Below are 17442 nucleotides of genomic sequence, written 5' to 3'. Positions count from 1 at the left end.
GGATCACTGGAATCTGTTTCAGGGGATGTATGATCTTCACAAAAGAGCCAAGTTACACCTAAGTTTGAGGGAGACTAATATCCTTGCAGGCAGGTGCAGCATGTAGAGAGATTGTGGGGAAGGATAGGCAGTGGAGAGAGTGTTATTGAAGTCATTTCAATGGATTGAAATATGTCTATTTTAATGCAAGAAGTATCAGGAACAAGGATGATGAACTTAGAGCATAGGTCAGTGCATGAAACTACGATGTTGAGACCATTGCAGAGATTCAGCTATCACAAGGGCAGGAGTAGCTGCTGGATGTTCCAGAGCTTAGATGTTTCAAAAGGGATAAAGAGGGAGGTAGAAGATGTTGCTAATCAGTGATAGTATCACAGCTGCAGAAAGGGAGGATGTCATGGAGGGATTGGCTACAGAGTCAGTGTAGGTGGAAGTCAGAAACAGGAAGGGAACAATCCCTCTATTGGGAGTATTCTATAGACTCCTCGATAGCAACAGAGGCACCGAGGAGCATATCAGTAGGTAGATTTAGGAAAGCTGCAAAAATAGAGGGGTTGTTGTCATGGGTGACTTCAACAACCCTAATCATGATTAGCACCTCCTCAGTGCAAAATGCTTGAGATGGGGTGGAGTTTATTAGATGTGAGCAAGAAGGATTCCTGATACAATATGTAGACAACCTGAGTAGAGGAGAGGCCAAACTGGATGTGATACCAGGCAATGGGTGCAAACCTATCTGGTCAGGTGACAAACCTCTTGGCGAAGAGCATTTTAGAGACAGAGGCCACAACTTCCTGCCCTTTATCATAGCATTGGACAGGGATAGAAGTAGACGGCATGGGAGAGTATTTAATTGGGGGAGGGGAATTTATGATGCTATTAGGCAGGAAGTTGGGAGCATATATTTGGGGCAGGTGTACTCGAGGAATTGTACAACAGAGATATAGAAGTTGTATAGGGAGCACCTGCATGGGTTTCTTGATAGGTTTGCCCCCGTTGAGGCAAGGAAATAATGGTAGGGTGAAGCAATCATGTTAGACAAGAGATGTGGAACATCTAGTCAAGAGGAAGAAAGTAGCTTACTTAAGGTTTAGGGAATAAGAATCAGACAGGGAGCTAGAGAGTTACTAGGTAGCCAGGAAGGACCTTAAAAATGGACTTAGAGCAAGAAGGGGACAAGAAAAGGCCTTGGCGACTAGGATTAAGGAAAATTCCAGTGTGTTCCACACGAACGTGATGAACAGGAGGATGACTAGAGTGAGAGTAAGACCAATCAGGGATAAAAGAGGAAAGATATCTGGAGTCAGAAGAGGTAGGAGAGGTTCTTAATGGATACTTTGTTTCAGGATTCTCCAGGGAGAGGGACTTTGATGAACGTGAGGACAGAGTAAAACAGGTTGTATGTTTTCACTCTGTGATCCGATGTTTCAATGTACAAGTGACAAATGAAGTTAATCTTAATTTTTAGAATTAATCTTTAACATTGGGCTAGATACTGTATGTCCCCAGGACGAGACAGGATAAAACCCTGGTTACTACTGGTAGTGAGGGAAGAGATTTCTGTGCCTTTGGCAATTACCTTTACATCCTCACTGGCTACAGGAGTAGAACCAGAAAATTGGAGAGAGTTTTACATCAGTAGTGGGTGAAGTATTGGAGAGCATTCTTAGACACAAAATTTATCAGCTTTTGGAGAAGTGTGGTCTGGTTAGGGATAGTCAGCATGCTTTCGGGATGGGCAGGTTGTGCCTTGTGAGTCCGAATGAGTTCTTTGAGGAAGTGACAAAACAAATTGATGAAGGTTGAGCAGTAGGTGTGGTGTGTATAGATTTTGGTAAGGTGTTTGACAAGGTTCTACATGGTAGGCTCATTCAGAAAGTCAGGAGGCATGAGATCAAGGGAAACTTGGCTATGTGGATTCAGATGCAAAGAAGAGAAAATCTACAGATGCTGGAAATCCAAGCAACACACAAAATGTTGGAGGAACCCTGTAGGCCAAGTAGCATCTATGGAGAAGAGTACAGTTGATGTTTTGTTCAAGACCCTTTAGCAGATCATCCAGGATTGTGTGTGTGTGTTGTATGGATAAGGAAGTGGCTTGCCCATAGAAAGCAGAGAATGGTTGTAGATGGTGCATATTCTGTGGTGGAGGTTGGTAACCAGTGGGTATCCCATAGGATCTGTTCTGTGACCCCTGCACTTTGATTTTTGTAAATGAGGAAGTGAAAAGGTGGATTAGTAGGTTTGCAGATGACTAAAAGGTTGGTGGTGGTGTGGACAGTGAAGAAGTTTGCTGTAGGTTACAACAGGGCATTCATAGGATGCAGAGCTGGGATGAGAAGTGACTGATGGAGTTAAATCCGGAAAAGTGAAGTGATATACTATGTAAGATTGCACTTAAAGGCAGAGTGCAGGGTTAATAGTCGAATTCTTAGCAGTGTGGACGAACAGGGTGATCTTGGGGTCGCTGTCCATAGATCCCTCAATGTTGTCACACAAGTTGATAGGGTGGTTAAGAAGGTGTTTGGTGTATTGGCCTTCATTAGACTGGAGATTGAGTTTCAGAGCCGTGGGGTAATGTTTCAGCTGTATAAAACTCTGGTTAGACCACACTCGGAATATTGTGTTCAGTTCTGGTTACCTCATTATTGGAAGGATGTGGAAGCTTTAGAGAGGGTGCCGTGGAGATTTACAAGGGTGCTGTCTGGATTAGAGACTATGTCATATGAGGAAGGGTTGAGCAAGCAAGGGCTTTTCTCTATGGGACAAGGGAGGGTAAGAGACGACTTGTTAGAGGTGTATAAGATCAGGGGTCCCCAACCTTTTTTGCACTGCGGACTGGTTTAATATTGACAATATTCTTGCGGACTGGCCGATTGGTGGGGGGTTGTTCAAGTAGGGTTGCCAACTTTCGCACTCCCAAATAAGGGACAAAGGTAGTAGTCAAATACAGGACACTTGTGTTTACCCAGAGAAAGATCACCGTGACCATGAAGCCTTGCGCGGGCACCTGTGTGCGCATGTGTAACGTGTGCATACGTGTACGTGCTGATTTTTTTTTCTCTACAAATCGGTTTTGGCTTAATCTTCCCGATTTTGTTAGGTGAAACTACACTGTACATACATTATTTCTACTTTATATAGGCTGTGTATTTATTCCTGCTTTTACTATATGTTAGTGTTATTTTAGGTTTTATGTGTTACTTGGTATGATTTGGTAGGTTATTTCAAGTTCAACAGTGTGTGACAGAGAATGAGGAAAGGTGCAGCTGACTCATGTCGTTTCATATCGCCAAATCGTATTGTTTCCTCGCGTCCCGGTAGCACATGCTTTGCGGCCTGGTACCGGTCTGCTGCCCAGTGGTTGGGGACCACTGTATAAGATGATAAGAGGTATAGATAGAGTGGACAGTCAGAGACTTTTCTCAGGCTGGAAATGGCGAGTGTGAGAGGGCTTAATTTTAAGGTGAAAGTATAGAGGGATGTCAGAGAGGGATGGATTTTTACACAGAGAGTGGTGGGTGCATAGAATGTGCTGCCAGAGTTGGTGGTAGAAACAGATTCATTAGGGACATTTACGAGACTCTTGGATAGGCATGTAGATGGAAGAAACAAGGAGCTCTCTGTGGTTAGATTAATGTTAGTGTAGGTTAAAAGTTCAACACGGCATCGTGGGCCAAAGGACGTTACTGTGCTGTAATGTTCTATACCCATCACTCTTGATAAATAGAGAAGGCATTGAGCTGGAGCCTGGGGAATTCCAGACTGTTTAGTTTAATCCTGATTATGGGTGATTTAATACCTTACAATACAAATGAAAAACAACTGCATAACTCTGAAATAAAAGTGGATCACGCAGAAGGAAAGAAACAATGAGTAGCTGAGGTTATATGTTTGGAGGGTAAGTTAGCCCAGATAAACCTGTTGATCATGACTGCGTGAAGCTCAGTGGTAAGGTTTTACCAGCCGTTCATCAATTGGAGAGCAGCAGAGCTTGGGCAGCCACTCAGCATCTCCTTTCCCTGCCAAAGGCTCTAGTTCTAAGCACATTCCCACCAATTGAACCTGCTATCCCTGCACAGGGACTAGAGCTGTTCAGTCTACGTGCATGTATCTGCTCACGTGTGATGCCGCACACTGAACAGCTTCATGTCTGGGAATGAAAGCTGCTTTTCTCTGGTCGCCAGCCACTGATTCTGATCTTTTTCTTCACAGATATCCACTGGCCTTTGTGGCTGCTAAGCTGGCCCTTGGCATACCCCTGCCTGACATCAGGAATGCTGTTTCAGGGAAGACAACGGCATGCTTCGAACCCAGCCTGGACTACATTGTAACCAAGGTTCCTCGGTGGGACTTGGACCGTTTCCATGGAGCCTCTCGCGAGATTGGCAGCTCCATGAAGAGTGTTGGGGAGGTGAGTACGTTGACTAACTCAATTGGCATGTTTCTATGACTACTGGCCTCTTTGTGAAGGATGAACTGCCTCTTCTGGACTGAGTTAACATTTACATTGTGATGTTTATTTAGCTCAAAGGTTAGTCAGTCTAGAAAGATAGAGCACAGGACACAGAATGGTACAGAACAGGAACTGGCCCTATGGCCCACGATGGTGTGCCAAACAAATTAAGCTGAGGATTCCTAAGTAAATTAATCCTTCCTGCCTGTATATGGTCCATATCCCTCCTTTCAGTTAAGTTCAACACTTTGATCCACAGCTATCTATCAGTGAATTGAACCTCGCTAATCAGGCAGCAACCGGGAGCAGGAGAGCAGTTCATAGCTGGGGTAGTATTTTCAGAGGGTAGATTGACACTAATGAACATGATTTAATAGGTGACCAAGCATTGATCAAAGCCATTTGATGATGAGTTGTGTATACAGTCCCTCAGGATAGAAAATGACGAACTTTGTGTGTGAGTTGATTTGAGTCTGACCTCTGCTTGCATTGTCCAGGTAATGGCTATAGGCCGCACGTTCGAAGAAAGCTTCCAGAAAGCTCTAAGGATGTGTCACCCATCCGTGGAAGGCTTTGTCCCCCGCCTCCCCATGAAGAAGTCCTGGTCTGCTGATTTTGACCTGCAGAAAGATCTCTCTGTCCCATCCATTAACCGCATCTACTCCTTGGCAAAGGTAATGACCATGTTGCAACATAGCTACTGCTTGTTATTGGAAGTTCTACCCTAGTATTCTCCAGAGAGATGTCTGTGGTCTTGGTTTTCTGAAATCTGTGCCAGGCTGAGGATCTTTTATGATCAGAGATCTTATCGAGGTGATCAGTGAAGATGGAACTCCCAACAATGGGTCCAGATGCACTGTTCATGAAGAACTGGGTGGGTGGGCCTAATTTAATACTCCCTGCTTGCTTCCACCAGAGGAGTGTGGAAATCTGGTGTATTCGCTCCACAAAAAGCTCTGGAAACAGGAGGTGAATGCACATTTTAGATTATCCTTCTGCAAGAGGATTAGAAGATCACAGTATCAAGACAGTTGAGTTAATAATCATCTGTGCCAATCCAGAGAAGGCGACAGAAGGTGGCTTTATATGGGGAATCTAGGCTGCCACTGCCCATTGACCTAAATGGCCGAGGATTGAACAGAATGAACAGGAGAAGCCATTTGTGTGTTAACCACCGTGCTATTTCCCAAAGGTGTTTTGACCTCCTTTCATAATGCTGGTGCATTGAAGACACTTGCAGTCCCCTGAACATTCTCTCCTCTGTGAAATTGCCTGAATGCTGACATTAGATTTAGCTGTCAGATAGGCTGGTTCTTCTATGAGAGGACACCGCAAGTGCATGTCAGAAGAGCTTCTTCCACCATTCTGCAGTCCACATCCCCAGAAAGCACAGTGACCTTGGTACTTCAATGAGTTTAATAACTAGACAGGTCATGTTGATGTTGTGGAGGGCCAGCCTTCTCTCGCAGCATTTGACGGGTGTGAGTACAGTGTATCTCTGTCCGGGGTAAAACCAGCACAGGAACACAACACTGCCGATGCTGTCCCATGTTGTGACAGCAGGGGTCACCCTCTCTCCATGTAGAACCATACATTCTATTCTAGCTGGGCGGCAGTCTTTAACCAGATTGCCGTATCCTTCTGAACTCTGTGGTTAAGAGAACACAGCAGTACAGCACAGGAACAGATCCTTTGACTCACCATGTCTGTGCCAACCACTGTGCTGGTCTAACCAATCCCACTGACCTGCACATGGTCCCTATCCTTCAATTCCTAGATCTCTCTGCCCAACTTTCCAACTGATCTATATCCTACTGTATCTTTTGATGACGGTTTGACGCCCTAGTCAGCTGTCCATGCTCTTTACGTGCCTTGTCCCGCTTCAGCCTAGTTCATGTACACTTTATTAGGTACACCTGTGCACCTGCTCATTAATGCAAATATCTAATTAGCCAATCATGTGGCAGCAACTCAATGCATAAAAGCAGGCAGACGTGGTCAAGAAGTTCAGTTGTTATTCAGACTCAACACCAGGATTGGGAAGAAACGTGATCTCAGTGACTTTGATCATGGGATAGATTTTGCTGCCTGACAGGATGGTTTGAGTATCTCAGAAACTGCTGATCTCCTAGAATTTTAACACACAACAGAGATTACAGAGGATGGTGCGAGATACAAAAAGCATCCAATGAACAGCAGTTCTGTGGGTAAAACTGCATTGTGAATGAGAGAGGTCAGAGGAGAATGGCCAGACCGGTTCAATCTGACAGGAAGGTGACAGTGATACAAATAACAAGCGTTACAACAGTGGTATGCAGAAGAGCATCTCTGAATGTGCAACACATCGAACCTTGAAGTGGATGGGCTGCAGAAGCAGAAGACCACAAACACACACTGAGTTTCCACTTTATTAGTACAGGAAGTATGTAATAAAGTGGCCCCAAGTGTAAATCTACTCCTTAGGGAGGTAGGCTGAGAAATGGACAATGGATCTCAGCTTAGATAAGTGTGAGGTGATGCATTTTGGACATTCAAACCAGGGTAGGAACTATACTGTGAATAGCAGGGCACTGATAAGTGTTGTTGAACAGAGGGACCTAGGAGTGAAAGTGCACAGTTCGCGGAAAGTGGCCATGTACATAGACACGGTGATGAAGGTGTTTAGCACACTGGCCTTTGTCAGTCGGGGCATTCTTTAAGAGTAAGGACATTATGTTGCAGTTACACAAGTCATTGGTGAGACTCCACTGGCTGCACTGGATACAGTTTTGGTTACCGTGTTACTGGAAAGACATTGTTAAGCGGGAGAGGGTACAGAAGAGATTTATGAGAATGTTGTCAGAGCTAGAGGGCCTGAGTTATTGGGAGAGGTTAGTCAGACTGGATCTTTATTCTTTGGAGCATAGAAGAAGAAGGTGTGTGCGCATAGTGTTTATAAAATCATGAGGGGTACGGGTAAGAGGAACAGTCATAATCTTTACCCCAGGGTTGGGGAGTCCGAAACTAAGGACACTGTCACAATGGGGGGGGGGGGGGGGCGAGATTTAAAAGAAGCCAAAATGGTAAGTTGTTAACACAGAGGGTAGTAAATACCTAGAATGAATTGCCAGGGGAAGAGGTTGAGGCGAGCATAATTAAAACATTTTAGAGGCATTGAGGAGAGGAGATTGCTGTGCTCGACCTCCACTAGTGGGCCGAAGGTCCTGTTCTCGTGCTCTATTACTACATGATTCTACTGAATATAGAGTGTAGAAGTGAACAGCACAGGAACAGGCCCGTCTGCCCTTGATGTTAGGCTGAACTAATTGAACTAGTAATTAAAAGCTTACTGACCTTGTCCCTTCTGAACCCAAATGGCTAAGTCACCATGGACCCCATGCACCTCTGTCTTGTGGATCAACCAACCATGTGGGAATGACCTGTTGTTGTCTTCTCTCCAGCTGTGCACTAGTTTCATAATGTTTATTTTGTCATTCATTTTGCACAAGTATGAGTTATTTATAATTTGCATTTATTGACCATAAGACATGGGCAGCAGAATTGGGCCATTCGGCCCTTTGAGAGTGCTCTGCCATTCTATCATCGCTGATCTATTAACCCTCTCAACCCACCGTCCTGCCTTCTCCCCATAACCTCTGACACCCTTACTAATAAAATAACAATCAATCTCTGCTTTAAATATACCCAATGACTTGGCCTCCACAGCTGTCTGTGGCAGTGAATTCCACAGATTCCTCAGCCTCTGGCTAAGGAAATTCCTCCTCATTTGAAGCAATGTTTGTTGTCATATTGTGCTGCTGGTAAAATAACATTTGTGCCCTGCGCATGTATGCCTACACCAATGACTGTTGAACTTGTTCTAGCCCTAGTCCTGGTTACAAGGAGAAACAAATGGATTGTAGAAGTTGGGGCAAGGTGCAGTAGGAGAAAAGGGCCTGTTGAGAGCTCAGTATCTGCCGCTGATGTCTGCGCTTCCACCCCCTCCCCTTGCTTTCAATCATCTTATGGTTTGAGTTAAAGTGAGAGAGGAAGTCTCTCACTCTTCGGAAGCCATTACTCAATCCATCTTCTGTTTCATTTACCCTTGGCTAGTCATTTTCATTTACCCTTGGTTTTCAGGAACTATCTGATATTTTCCTTGTGCAGGGGCTGGGTGAGTATCTTGTTCCTGTGTTACGTACCCCGTAACTGGGTTGCCAAACCAGCAGAAATGGATTACTCAGTTGGAGTCTGGATTACTAGAACTTAGAAAGTTTTATTAAAGAAACAAGCAACACAGTGATCGAAAGGATAATAAATGCAACAGTTCAGCAATGATAAACACACACGTGCACAGAATTAAGATAACAGCATCAATCAAGCTCTATCGTTGTCTAGGGGTAAATGACCAATTTCAAAGTGACACAAAAGTCCAGTTCGATTTAATAGTTCAGTTCGCAGTAATCGTTGGCATGGCAATGGACAGGGTGGGGGGGAGGGAGAGAGAGAACGACTGATCATTCAGAAACGGCTTCCACTCACAGACCGGCGATGTTGCTCACAAGCAGCTTTCGGGCAGGTCCTTGGTGATGTCACCTGAGGTCACCGACTGTGACCCCTCCTCCAGATGCGGTCGATCCTCTGCAGTGAACCCGGCACCCAAGCGAGGGTGGACACACACCGGGTTCCCGCTGATTGTACCTTTCCACCCTGTGCGTTTAAGGTCCGGTACTTCCCACCAACTCGTGAGAGGCACACCGCTTCCAGGGTCTCGTTACCTCGGGTGTCGTGTGCGTGCTGCCTTAGTGAACCTGTCCCCTTTTATCCCCCTGCTGGGATATCGCCTGTCCATCACTTCAAACAGTTCAGGGTTCAAAGGGGGAGCCGCTCTAGACAGCTCTCTCTCTCCCGCCCCTTCATTACACATCTCCAAATGCTGCTTCATTGTTCCTTATCTCTCCTTCCCCTGAGGACAGGTGGCAGACCAACTGCTGATCTCACAGGACATCTAACATCTATGTGTATTCTCGTCACACCTGATTCAGAGAATTGGTAGAAAGGAGGCCATTCAGTTCATAGAACCTTTGCCTGCCCTTTGTCACCTACTCACCCTTTGCTTTCACCCCTGATATTTTGCCCAGGATACAAGCCCCCTACCTCCCCCCAGAAAGCAGAACATCTTTTTACCTCTGCACTCTGACTCTAGGCTGATGCTAGTCCTGACCCCCATGACCAATGGGTCTAAGCTTTGGTGATTAAGCTAATCTGTGAATAGACACCTACTGACAATACAGATAAGCATTCCCTCTGAGCTGAGTGGGTTGTTTAATTAGACAAAGTCATTCCTTTCTGGTATCTCCGCCATTCAGGCTGCACTGTGATGAGAGAGACCGAGATAACGTCTAATGACCTTTATTGGAAGAAGTGTTTTCTGTCCTGGGGCCTCCAGCTTTGTACCATTTGTTTTCACCCTTCACCCCATCCAGTACCTTGGCTTCCCATGCTTCTCCCGTCCACTGAGACCTCAGCGGCAGTGTCAAAGTCAAAGTAAATTTATTATCAAAGTATATTCAAAAGGTGGCATCCATCAGTAAGGACCCCCTTCACCTAGGACGTGCCCTCCTCTCGTTGGTGCCATTAGAGAGGAAGTACAGGAGCCTGAAGGCACACGTTCAGCATCTGAGGAACACCTTCTTCCCCCTACCATCAGATTTCTGAATGGACAATGAACCTATAAACACTATCTCACTATTTTTTGTCTCTCATTTTGCACTATTTATTTAATTGTGTTATATATCATTGTAGTTTACAGTTTTTTAAATTGTATCATACTGTTGCCGTAAAACAACGAATTTCATGACCTACAGTATGTCAGTGATACTAAACCTGATTCTGATTCAACAAAATCACAGCTGCTTTTCCACTTCCATACTGTATCCCCTGACTCCTCTCAGAACATAGAAATCTACAGCACATTACAGGCCCTTTGGCCCACAGTGTTGTGCTGACCATGTAATCTACTCTTAGAAGCTGCCTAGAATTTCCCTGCCTCTATTTTTCTAAGCTCCATGTACCTACCTAGGAGTCTCTTAAAAGACCCTATTGTATCCGCCTCTACCACCTTCCATTCCATGCATCCACCTCTCTGTGTATGAAAAACATGCCTCTGATATCCCCCTTGTACCTACTTCCAAGCACCTTAAAACTATGCCCCCTTGTGTTAGCCATTTCAGCTCTAGGAAAAAGCCTCTGGCTATCCACATGATCAATGCCTCTCGTCACCTTATACGCCTCTGTCAGGTTACCTCTCTCCAGAAATGTGTTGAATGCAGTTAATGACCAGGACCTCTACTGCTCACCAGACAGAAAATTCCCAAAAACGTCACCACCACCTCAGCCCTGAATGGCCCATTTGTTGTCCTGAGACTGTGAGCCTTGATTCCCAACACCTCGGACAAGGGAAACTTCCTCTCTGCGCTGACCTTGTAGAGGACAATTAATTGGTGTAAGTTTTAGTAAGGTCAGTAGAATTGAGACCCAGTCTATTTAGTTTTTCCACATATCACTGACCCACCATACCAAAACCCTGTTATGTGTATTACAGGTGCAGTCCCTTTTTTTGCCAATATATCTGTGTTTATGATAAAGAGGTCAAAACAGTGCTCTGTCTCGCAGTGAGTTCTCAAGTTGTAGGAAGACAATTTTGTTTATGTACTCAAATCATCTTGTAATCAAGGCCAACCTACCTGATCTAATTGCCTTCCTCACTTGCATTTCAGCCTTAAGTGACTTGCAAACAGGGACACCTCTGAACTTCATTTCCCAGTATTGGTGACTGCTTTACTCCCTCTAGTCTTGTCCACTTACGTTTGGTGCTGCAGATGTGGCCTCCCCTACATTAGTGAGACCAAGCACAGACCAGGTAACCACGTCAGTGAGCACCTGCACCCTGTTTGCCGTGGCCTTCTGGACCTCCGGGATGCCATCTGTTTTAATTCCCCTTCCTCATTTCCTCACTGAAACATCTGTCCTGACCTCCCTCCCTGGCAGGGTGGGGCCAGACACAAACTACAGGAACGGCACAATGACATGAGCATTTCAGTGATCCACCTTCAGTGGACTTTCCTCCTCTGTTCCTTTATCTCTCTTTCTAGTTCTCTTCCACATACTCCTCTTTCCCAGTCCCCCATTTGCCACCCTAGCCCTTCATTTCCCAGATTTTTTTTCCTCCCCTGCCACCCCCGCACCCCACCATGCTCTGCCCAGCACCCATACACTACAAATGCTCTGTAGCTTTTTTCCGGTCCTGTGCAGTGGCCTCTCCATTTCAGATGGTGAATGCTGCACATTGTATATTTGTAGAAATTTGCTAGAGTCTTTGGTGTCACAACAAATTCCCTCAAACTGCTTATGAAATATAACCACTATCGTGCTTTCTTCATCACAGTATCAGTATGTTGGGCCCAGAATAGATCCTCAGAGATGTTGACACCCAGGAACTTGAAGCTGCTCACCCTTTCCACCACTGATCCCTCGGTGAGGACTGGTGTGTCATCCCCTTCCTGAAGTCCACAATCAATTCCTTGGTCCTAATGACATTGTCACTGCAGCACCACTTAACCAGCTGATCTCTCTTATCTTGTCAGCATCAACGATTCTGTCAATTGCAGTTGTGTCATTGGTGGATTTATAAATGGTGTTTGCACTGTGCCTAGAGCCACAGCTTATGTCTCATGGTGCTGTGATTTGGACTGAACTCCTTACCGGTCCTTGTCACTGGGAGTGGGACACAACCCTTATTTCCCACTTCTTCCTGTATTGTCTGATTGCTGACTGCCACAGCCTGTTTCTCACTCTCTGCAGGCATTACACAGTGGTATCTCAGTGGATGAGATCTACGACCTGACTGCTATCGACAAGTGGTTCCTCTACAGACTTAAGCAGATCGTAACTTTGGAGAAGGAGCTGTGCAAACACAACAGGTAGCTGTGCCCAGTATTGCCATGATTTCTCAGATTAACATGTGTCCATGACATTTAATGTATTGTAACAGCTGTTAACATGGCCATTGATAGAATGACCTTATAGGTTGATGAACTAACACAATTTGGTATTTACTAGGACCACGCAGCTCCAGATCTTGGTTAGTTGACTCAAACATTGCAAAAGAGCTGATTTCCGAGGCTAAGGTGAGGATAGCTGGCTTTGAAGTCAAGGCAGCATTGGACTGAGTTTGGCACCTCAGAGCCGTGGATTGACAATGTATTCACAAGTATGATGGTTTTCAGTTGGTGTTGCTCCCCAGCGGCACCTGGTCTTTGTCTTTGTCTTTCTCAGTGGGAGAGGTTGCAGGTTTGGGAAATACTGTTGGAGAAGTCTGGGTGAGTAACTGCAGAGCGTTTTGTGAATGGTGCACCAGCCATTTAAACATTTTTTTACAAATGCAAGAGATGCTGCAGATGCTAGAAATGGGGAGTAACGGACACAAAATTGTGGAAGAACTCAGCAAGTCAAGCAGCTTCTATGGAAAGGAATAAACAGTCGACATTTTGGGTCGGGACTCTTCATCAGGACTGGAAGGAAAGAGGGAAGAAACCAGAATAAGAAGGTGAGGGAGGGCAAGGAGTAAAGACTAGAAGGTTATAAGTGAGCCTAGGTGAGGGGGAAGTTCGGTGGGTGGGGGAGAGGGGGATGAAGCAAAAAGCTGGGAAGTGAAAGGTGGAAAAGGTAAATGGCGCATGAGAAGGAATCAGATAGCAGAGGAGAGTGGATCATGGGAGAAAGGGAAGGAAAAGGGGATCAAGGGAGAGGTGATAGGCAGGTGAGAAGAAGAGAAGTTGTAAGAGGGGAGCCAAAGTGGGGAAAGGAAGGGGGGTTGGGGAGATACCAGAAGTTAGAGAAATCGATGTTCATGCATCCATTTAGAGGCTACCCAGATGGAATATTAGCTGTTGCTCCTCCAACCTGAGATTGGCCTCATCATGGCAGTAGAAGGGGCTTTGGACCAATATGTCATAATGGGAATAGTGGTTAGAATTTAAATGGTTGGACACTGGGAAATTGCGCTTGTTGTGGACAAAGCGAAGGTGTTCAACAAAGTAGTCCCCAGTTCAATGTAGGGTCTCACCAACAATGGCGAGTGTGGAGTTCTGTGGCCGCACTCATCCAGACAAGTCACACTCTTGACTTGCACCTTGCAAGTGGTACAATGGCTTTGTGACTCACTCACTGCAGGAGCCCTGGTCCCCAACCTGCTCTTTTAGTCTCGATATTTGTATGGTTAGTCCAGATCCAATCCAGGACATCAGTGACCTGCAAGGAGGCAATTATGAGAGCATTGAATAAGGGGCAGGTAGTTTGGCTCCCTCTTGTTGGTGATGAGCATTACCTGGACATTTTAGTGCACAAGTACCACTTATCAGCCCATGTCAAGGTGTTTCTGCAAGAAGAACTATACCACTTCATTTGCTGAGGAGCTGTGTGTAGAACTGAACTCAGTAGTTAATGCAGTGTATCTGCTACACAAGAGATTGTTAAAATAAGTAGAGCTCAGGGGATTGGGGAACTAACCTGGAGTGAATTGTTATTCCCATTGACCTTGGAATAAAAGCAGGACATTTCCAGACCTGCAGCTTGTGAGCAGTGAATTGCCGTGGGGATAGGTTTAACTATCCTGAAGGGTAGCTTGCGAAGGCCAATTAACTGCCAGGCCATTTTTAGGTCAGTGGAGGAAATTAGAGCATCTGGAGGAAATTCACACAGTCTCGGGAAGAATGTGGAAGCTCAACGTGGACAGTACAGTGGTCAGGACTTTGGCTGTCTGCAATCTAAGTCAATGAATTGGATTACGGGGTCAGGTGTGATCTGCACTGTTCAAAGCTAATGACTGTGTGTGTTGTGAGGATGTGTGATATAGAGGAGCTTCAGGATATTGGAGACAGGCCAAACAAATAGGTAAGGACATGTTATGTCGAAGGGAAAGGTAAATATGGCAAAAATATGACATTATCCGCTTCAGGAAAAAACACAGAAATGTAGTTTACTTTGGAAAAAAGTTGAGAGGTAGAAAGGAGTTGATGGGGTCCAGGTACACAGATGATTTCAAGTTACAGGGTAGATCAAGCTAATGATTAGGAAGGCAGAAGGTACACTGCCTTTTGTTGCAAGACCAGGAGTGACCTGGTGATACTCCTGTGACCAAGGTTCAGTCCTGACCTCTGCTACTATGGGAGCTTCCACATTCTCCCTGTGACCGTGTGGAGTTCCTGCAGATGCTCCAGTTTCCTCCCGTGACCTAAAAATGTGCTGGCAGGTGAAATAATTAATAAACCAATGAGTCAATTAAAGGCACAGAAATGGAGCGGACCGAGTTGAGATCCCTGTCAGCAATGTTGCCTCGTAAACTGTGGTGGAGGGAAGAGGGAAACATTTCGAGAGCCCTCGGGGAAGCGGTGGGACAGGCGGCATTAGTGGTACAGATTGGGGAATGACAAGGAGTACCACAAGGGACAGTGTGGAGATGTCCTAGTGACACCCAGGCAAATCGGTGAACTCTTTGATTCTACTGGCTAACCTGATGCCAAAGGTAGTGACAGAGAACGGGAAGAGTCAGAGGTGAGGCAGATGAAAGTCAGAGCACAGTGGAAATTAGCAATAAGGCGAGGAAACTACAGAGTTGTGTATGAAACAGATCAGAATCAGGTTTAATGTCACTGGCATATAGATATGTCATGAGTTTGTTGTTTTGCAGTAGCAGCATAGTGCAATACATAAAAAATACTACAAATTACGATAAGAAATATATATTAAAATAAATTTAAAAAGTAGAGCAAGAGGAGAGTGAAAATCATGAGTAGTGTTCATGGGTTGGTTCATTGTCCGTTCAAGAAATCTGATGGCTGCGGGGAAGAATCTGTTTCTAAAATGTTGAGTGTGTGTCTTCAGGCTCCTGGACCTTCTCCCTGATGGTAGTAATGTGAAGAGAGCATGTCCTTTGTGATGGGGGTCCTGAATAGTTGATGTTGCCTTTCTAAGACATCACCTTTTGAAGATGTTCTCGATGCTGGGGAGGCTACTGTCCATGATGGAGCTGGCTGAGATTGAGGTGGCTGCTACATACCAGCACCGATAGTCTTCAATGAACTGGAAAAAGGGGGACTTGAGCAGGACTGAAACAATAGCTATTCTACCGACCCACCAAGAGATGGGAATACATTGATCCATCCCAGAGCTATACCTCTGACTTGGTAGAATTGAGTGCAGTCACTGAGCTGTTGAAATTGAGAATTAATTCTGTCGATCCAAGAGGGACATTGCTTGGGCATCTGTTCAAGTGGAGCAGCTGATCCTGTGTTTGCTGATTGTGCAGTTTCAGATCTCATCTCTGTCTGCTTCCCTAGAGTCAGAAGTTCACAGAACAGAAACCGGATGAGGTAATTTTTTTTTCTACACCATGTGGCGGATGCCTGGAATGAGTTGTTGTGGATTTGGCTACGTGGTAAGCTTGCAGAATGGTTTTCACTCCTTCCAGTCTTTTCTCTTTCTATTTCTCTATTTTCTTTTCTCACTTCCAGTTCAATAATTACGTAGCTTCTTGTCCAGCAATTTTAATTTGCTTTTGGTAATCCTAGATCTACGTTCTATCGATATGATCTCTCGTCTTGTGGAATAAATGAATCCCAATTATCTCCAAAGGAAACTATAACACGGCAGATGCTGGAGATAAGAAACAGAAAAGCGAAATGCTGCGAGTAATCAGTAGGCCATGGAGTGTCTACAGAAAGAGGAACAAAGCTAATGTTTTAGGCTGAAGCCTTGCTTTAAGCATGTTCTACAGTTGCGGCTTGACTTGTCAAGTATTCCCAGCATTCTCCACGTTAACACAGATACATAAATGTAGAATAGTACAGCGCAGGAACCAAATCTGAACTAGCAATACTGCTGGTCTTACTACTCTGCATACATATTGTCATATCTTTCCGTTTCCTGGCTGTTCATATGTCTGCCTAAATGCCTCCTAAGAGTTTCTGTTGTATCTACTTTAACCACTGCTCCTAATATTACATTCCAGGCGCCCACCACTCTGTGCAGAAAAAAAATTGCATCGTGAATCTCCTTTAAACAATCCCACCCCTCACCTTAAAGCTACACGTCCTTTGTTATTTGGTAATCTCCCCTGAACCTACCTAGTTTTCTTGGTTGCAGTCCCCTAAAACTTGCCAGGTTAACTGAAATGTTACTATGAAACACTGTCTTTTTATATATGAAAATCCTAAATTTAAAAAAATGTTGTAGTAACCTACATTATCAATTCTACCTTATAATGCAGGTGAAAAGTTTCATAACAAAGTGATTTGGTTTAATGTAAATTTTAGATTTGCATTATAAAAAGGTGCGATTTCTTTCTCTAGTGAAACCATCTCTGATGCACTGCTGTTAAAGGCAAAACAAGATGGGTTTTCAGACCGCCAGATTGGGAACTGCATTGGTCTCAGTGAACTTGACGCAAGGAAACTGCGGATATCGAGGAACATCAAACCGCAGGTTAAGCAGGTGGGTGACTTTTTTTTCTCTGCTTAGTAGAGCTGTGCCCATCATTGTTGTCAGTGGGGTGGAAGGCTCTGGTGTCAGTACTCAAAAGTAGGAATGTGCAGACACATTTAGTCTGTCAGATATGGACTTCCTCTTTGCTGTGGTCCTGAATCCCAGTTCACCTTTGACCATTAAAGTTCACTCCTTGGCTTTCCCATCCATCAAGGTGCTGACGTCCTAGTGCTGCTCCATTCAGATATCCTTAATGCTCCCCTGGAATTCCTATCCCATGTCCCTTCCCTTACAAAATGGTGCCTTGACCCTACCACTTCCCTCATCGTCCTTAAGTGGCTCTCAGGACTTTACCATGCGCTGAAGAGCCTCAGACGTACAAAAGTTATGTGGAACAGAGCCGCAGACATACATAAGATATTTAGCCCACTAAAGCTGTGCTGAGCATGATACCAATTTAAACT

The 17442-nt window shown here is 44.9% G+C and overlaps 1 protein-coding gene across 1 annotated transcript in view; it reads left to right on the top strand.

Annotated features, from left to right (window-relative positions):
• cps1 (carbamoyl-phosphate synthase 1, mitochondrial) overlaps positions 1–17442 on the top strand; it is a 191616-nt gene that overhangs the window by 106011 nt on the left and 68163 nt on the right. The window contains exons 19-22 of the mRNA XM_072261156.1: positions 4216–4414; positions 4954–5130; positions 12299–12417; positions 16846–16987. Coding sequence (XP_072117257.1) covers positions 4216–4414; positions 4954–5130; positions 12299–12417; positions 16846–16987 — 637 coding nt within the window. The remainder of the gene's footprint in view (positions 1–4215; positions 4415–4953; positions 5131–12298; positions 12418–16845; positions 16988–17442) is intronic.

This window comes from Mobula birostris, chromosome 6, assembly GCF_030028105.1.
Source record: "Mobula birostris isolate sMobBir1 chromosome 6, sMobBir1.hap1, whole genome shotgun sequence".
Classification (NCBI taxonomy): domain Eukaryota; kingdom Metazoa; phylum Chordata; class Chondrichthyes; order Myliobatiformes; family Myliobatidae; genus Mobula; species Mobula birostris.
This window is presented reverse-complemented; position numbering and strand designations above follow the sequence as displayed.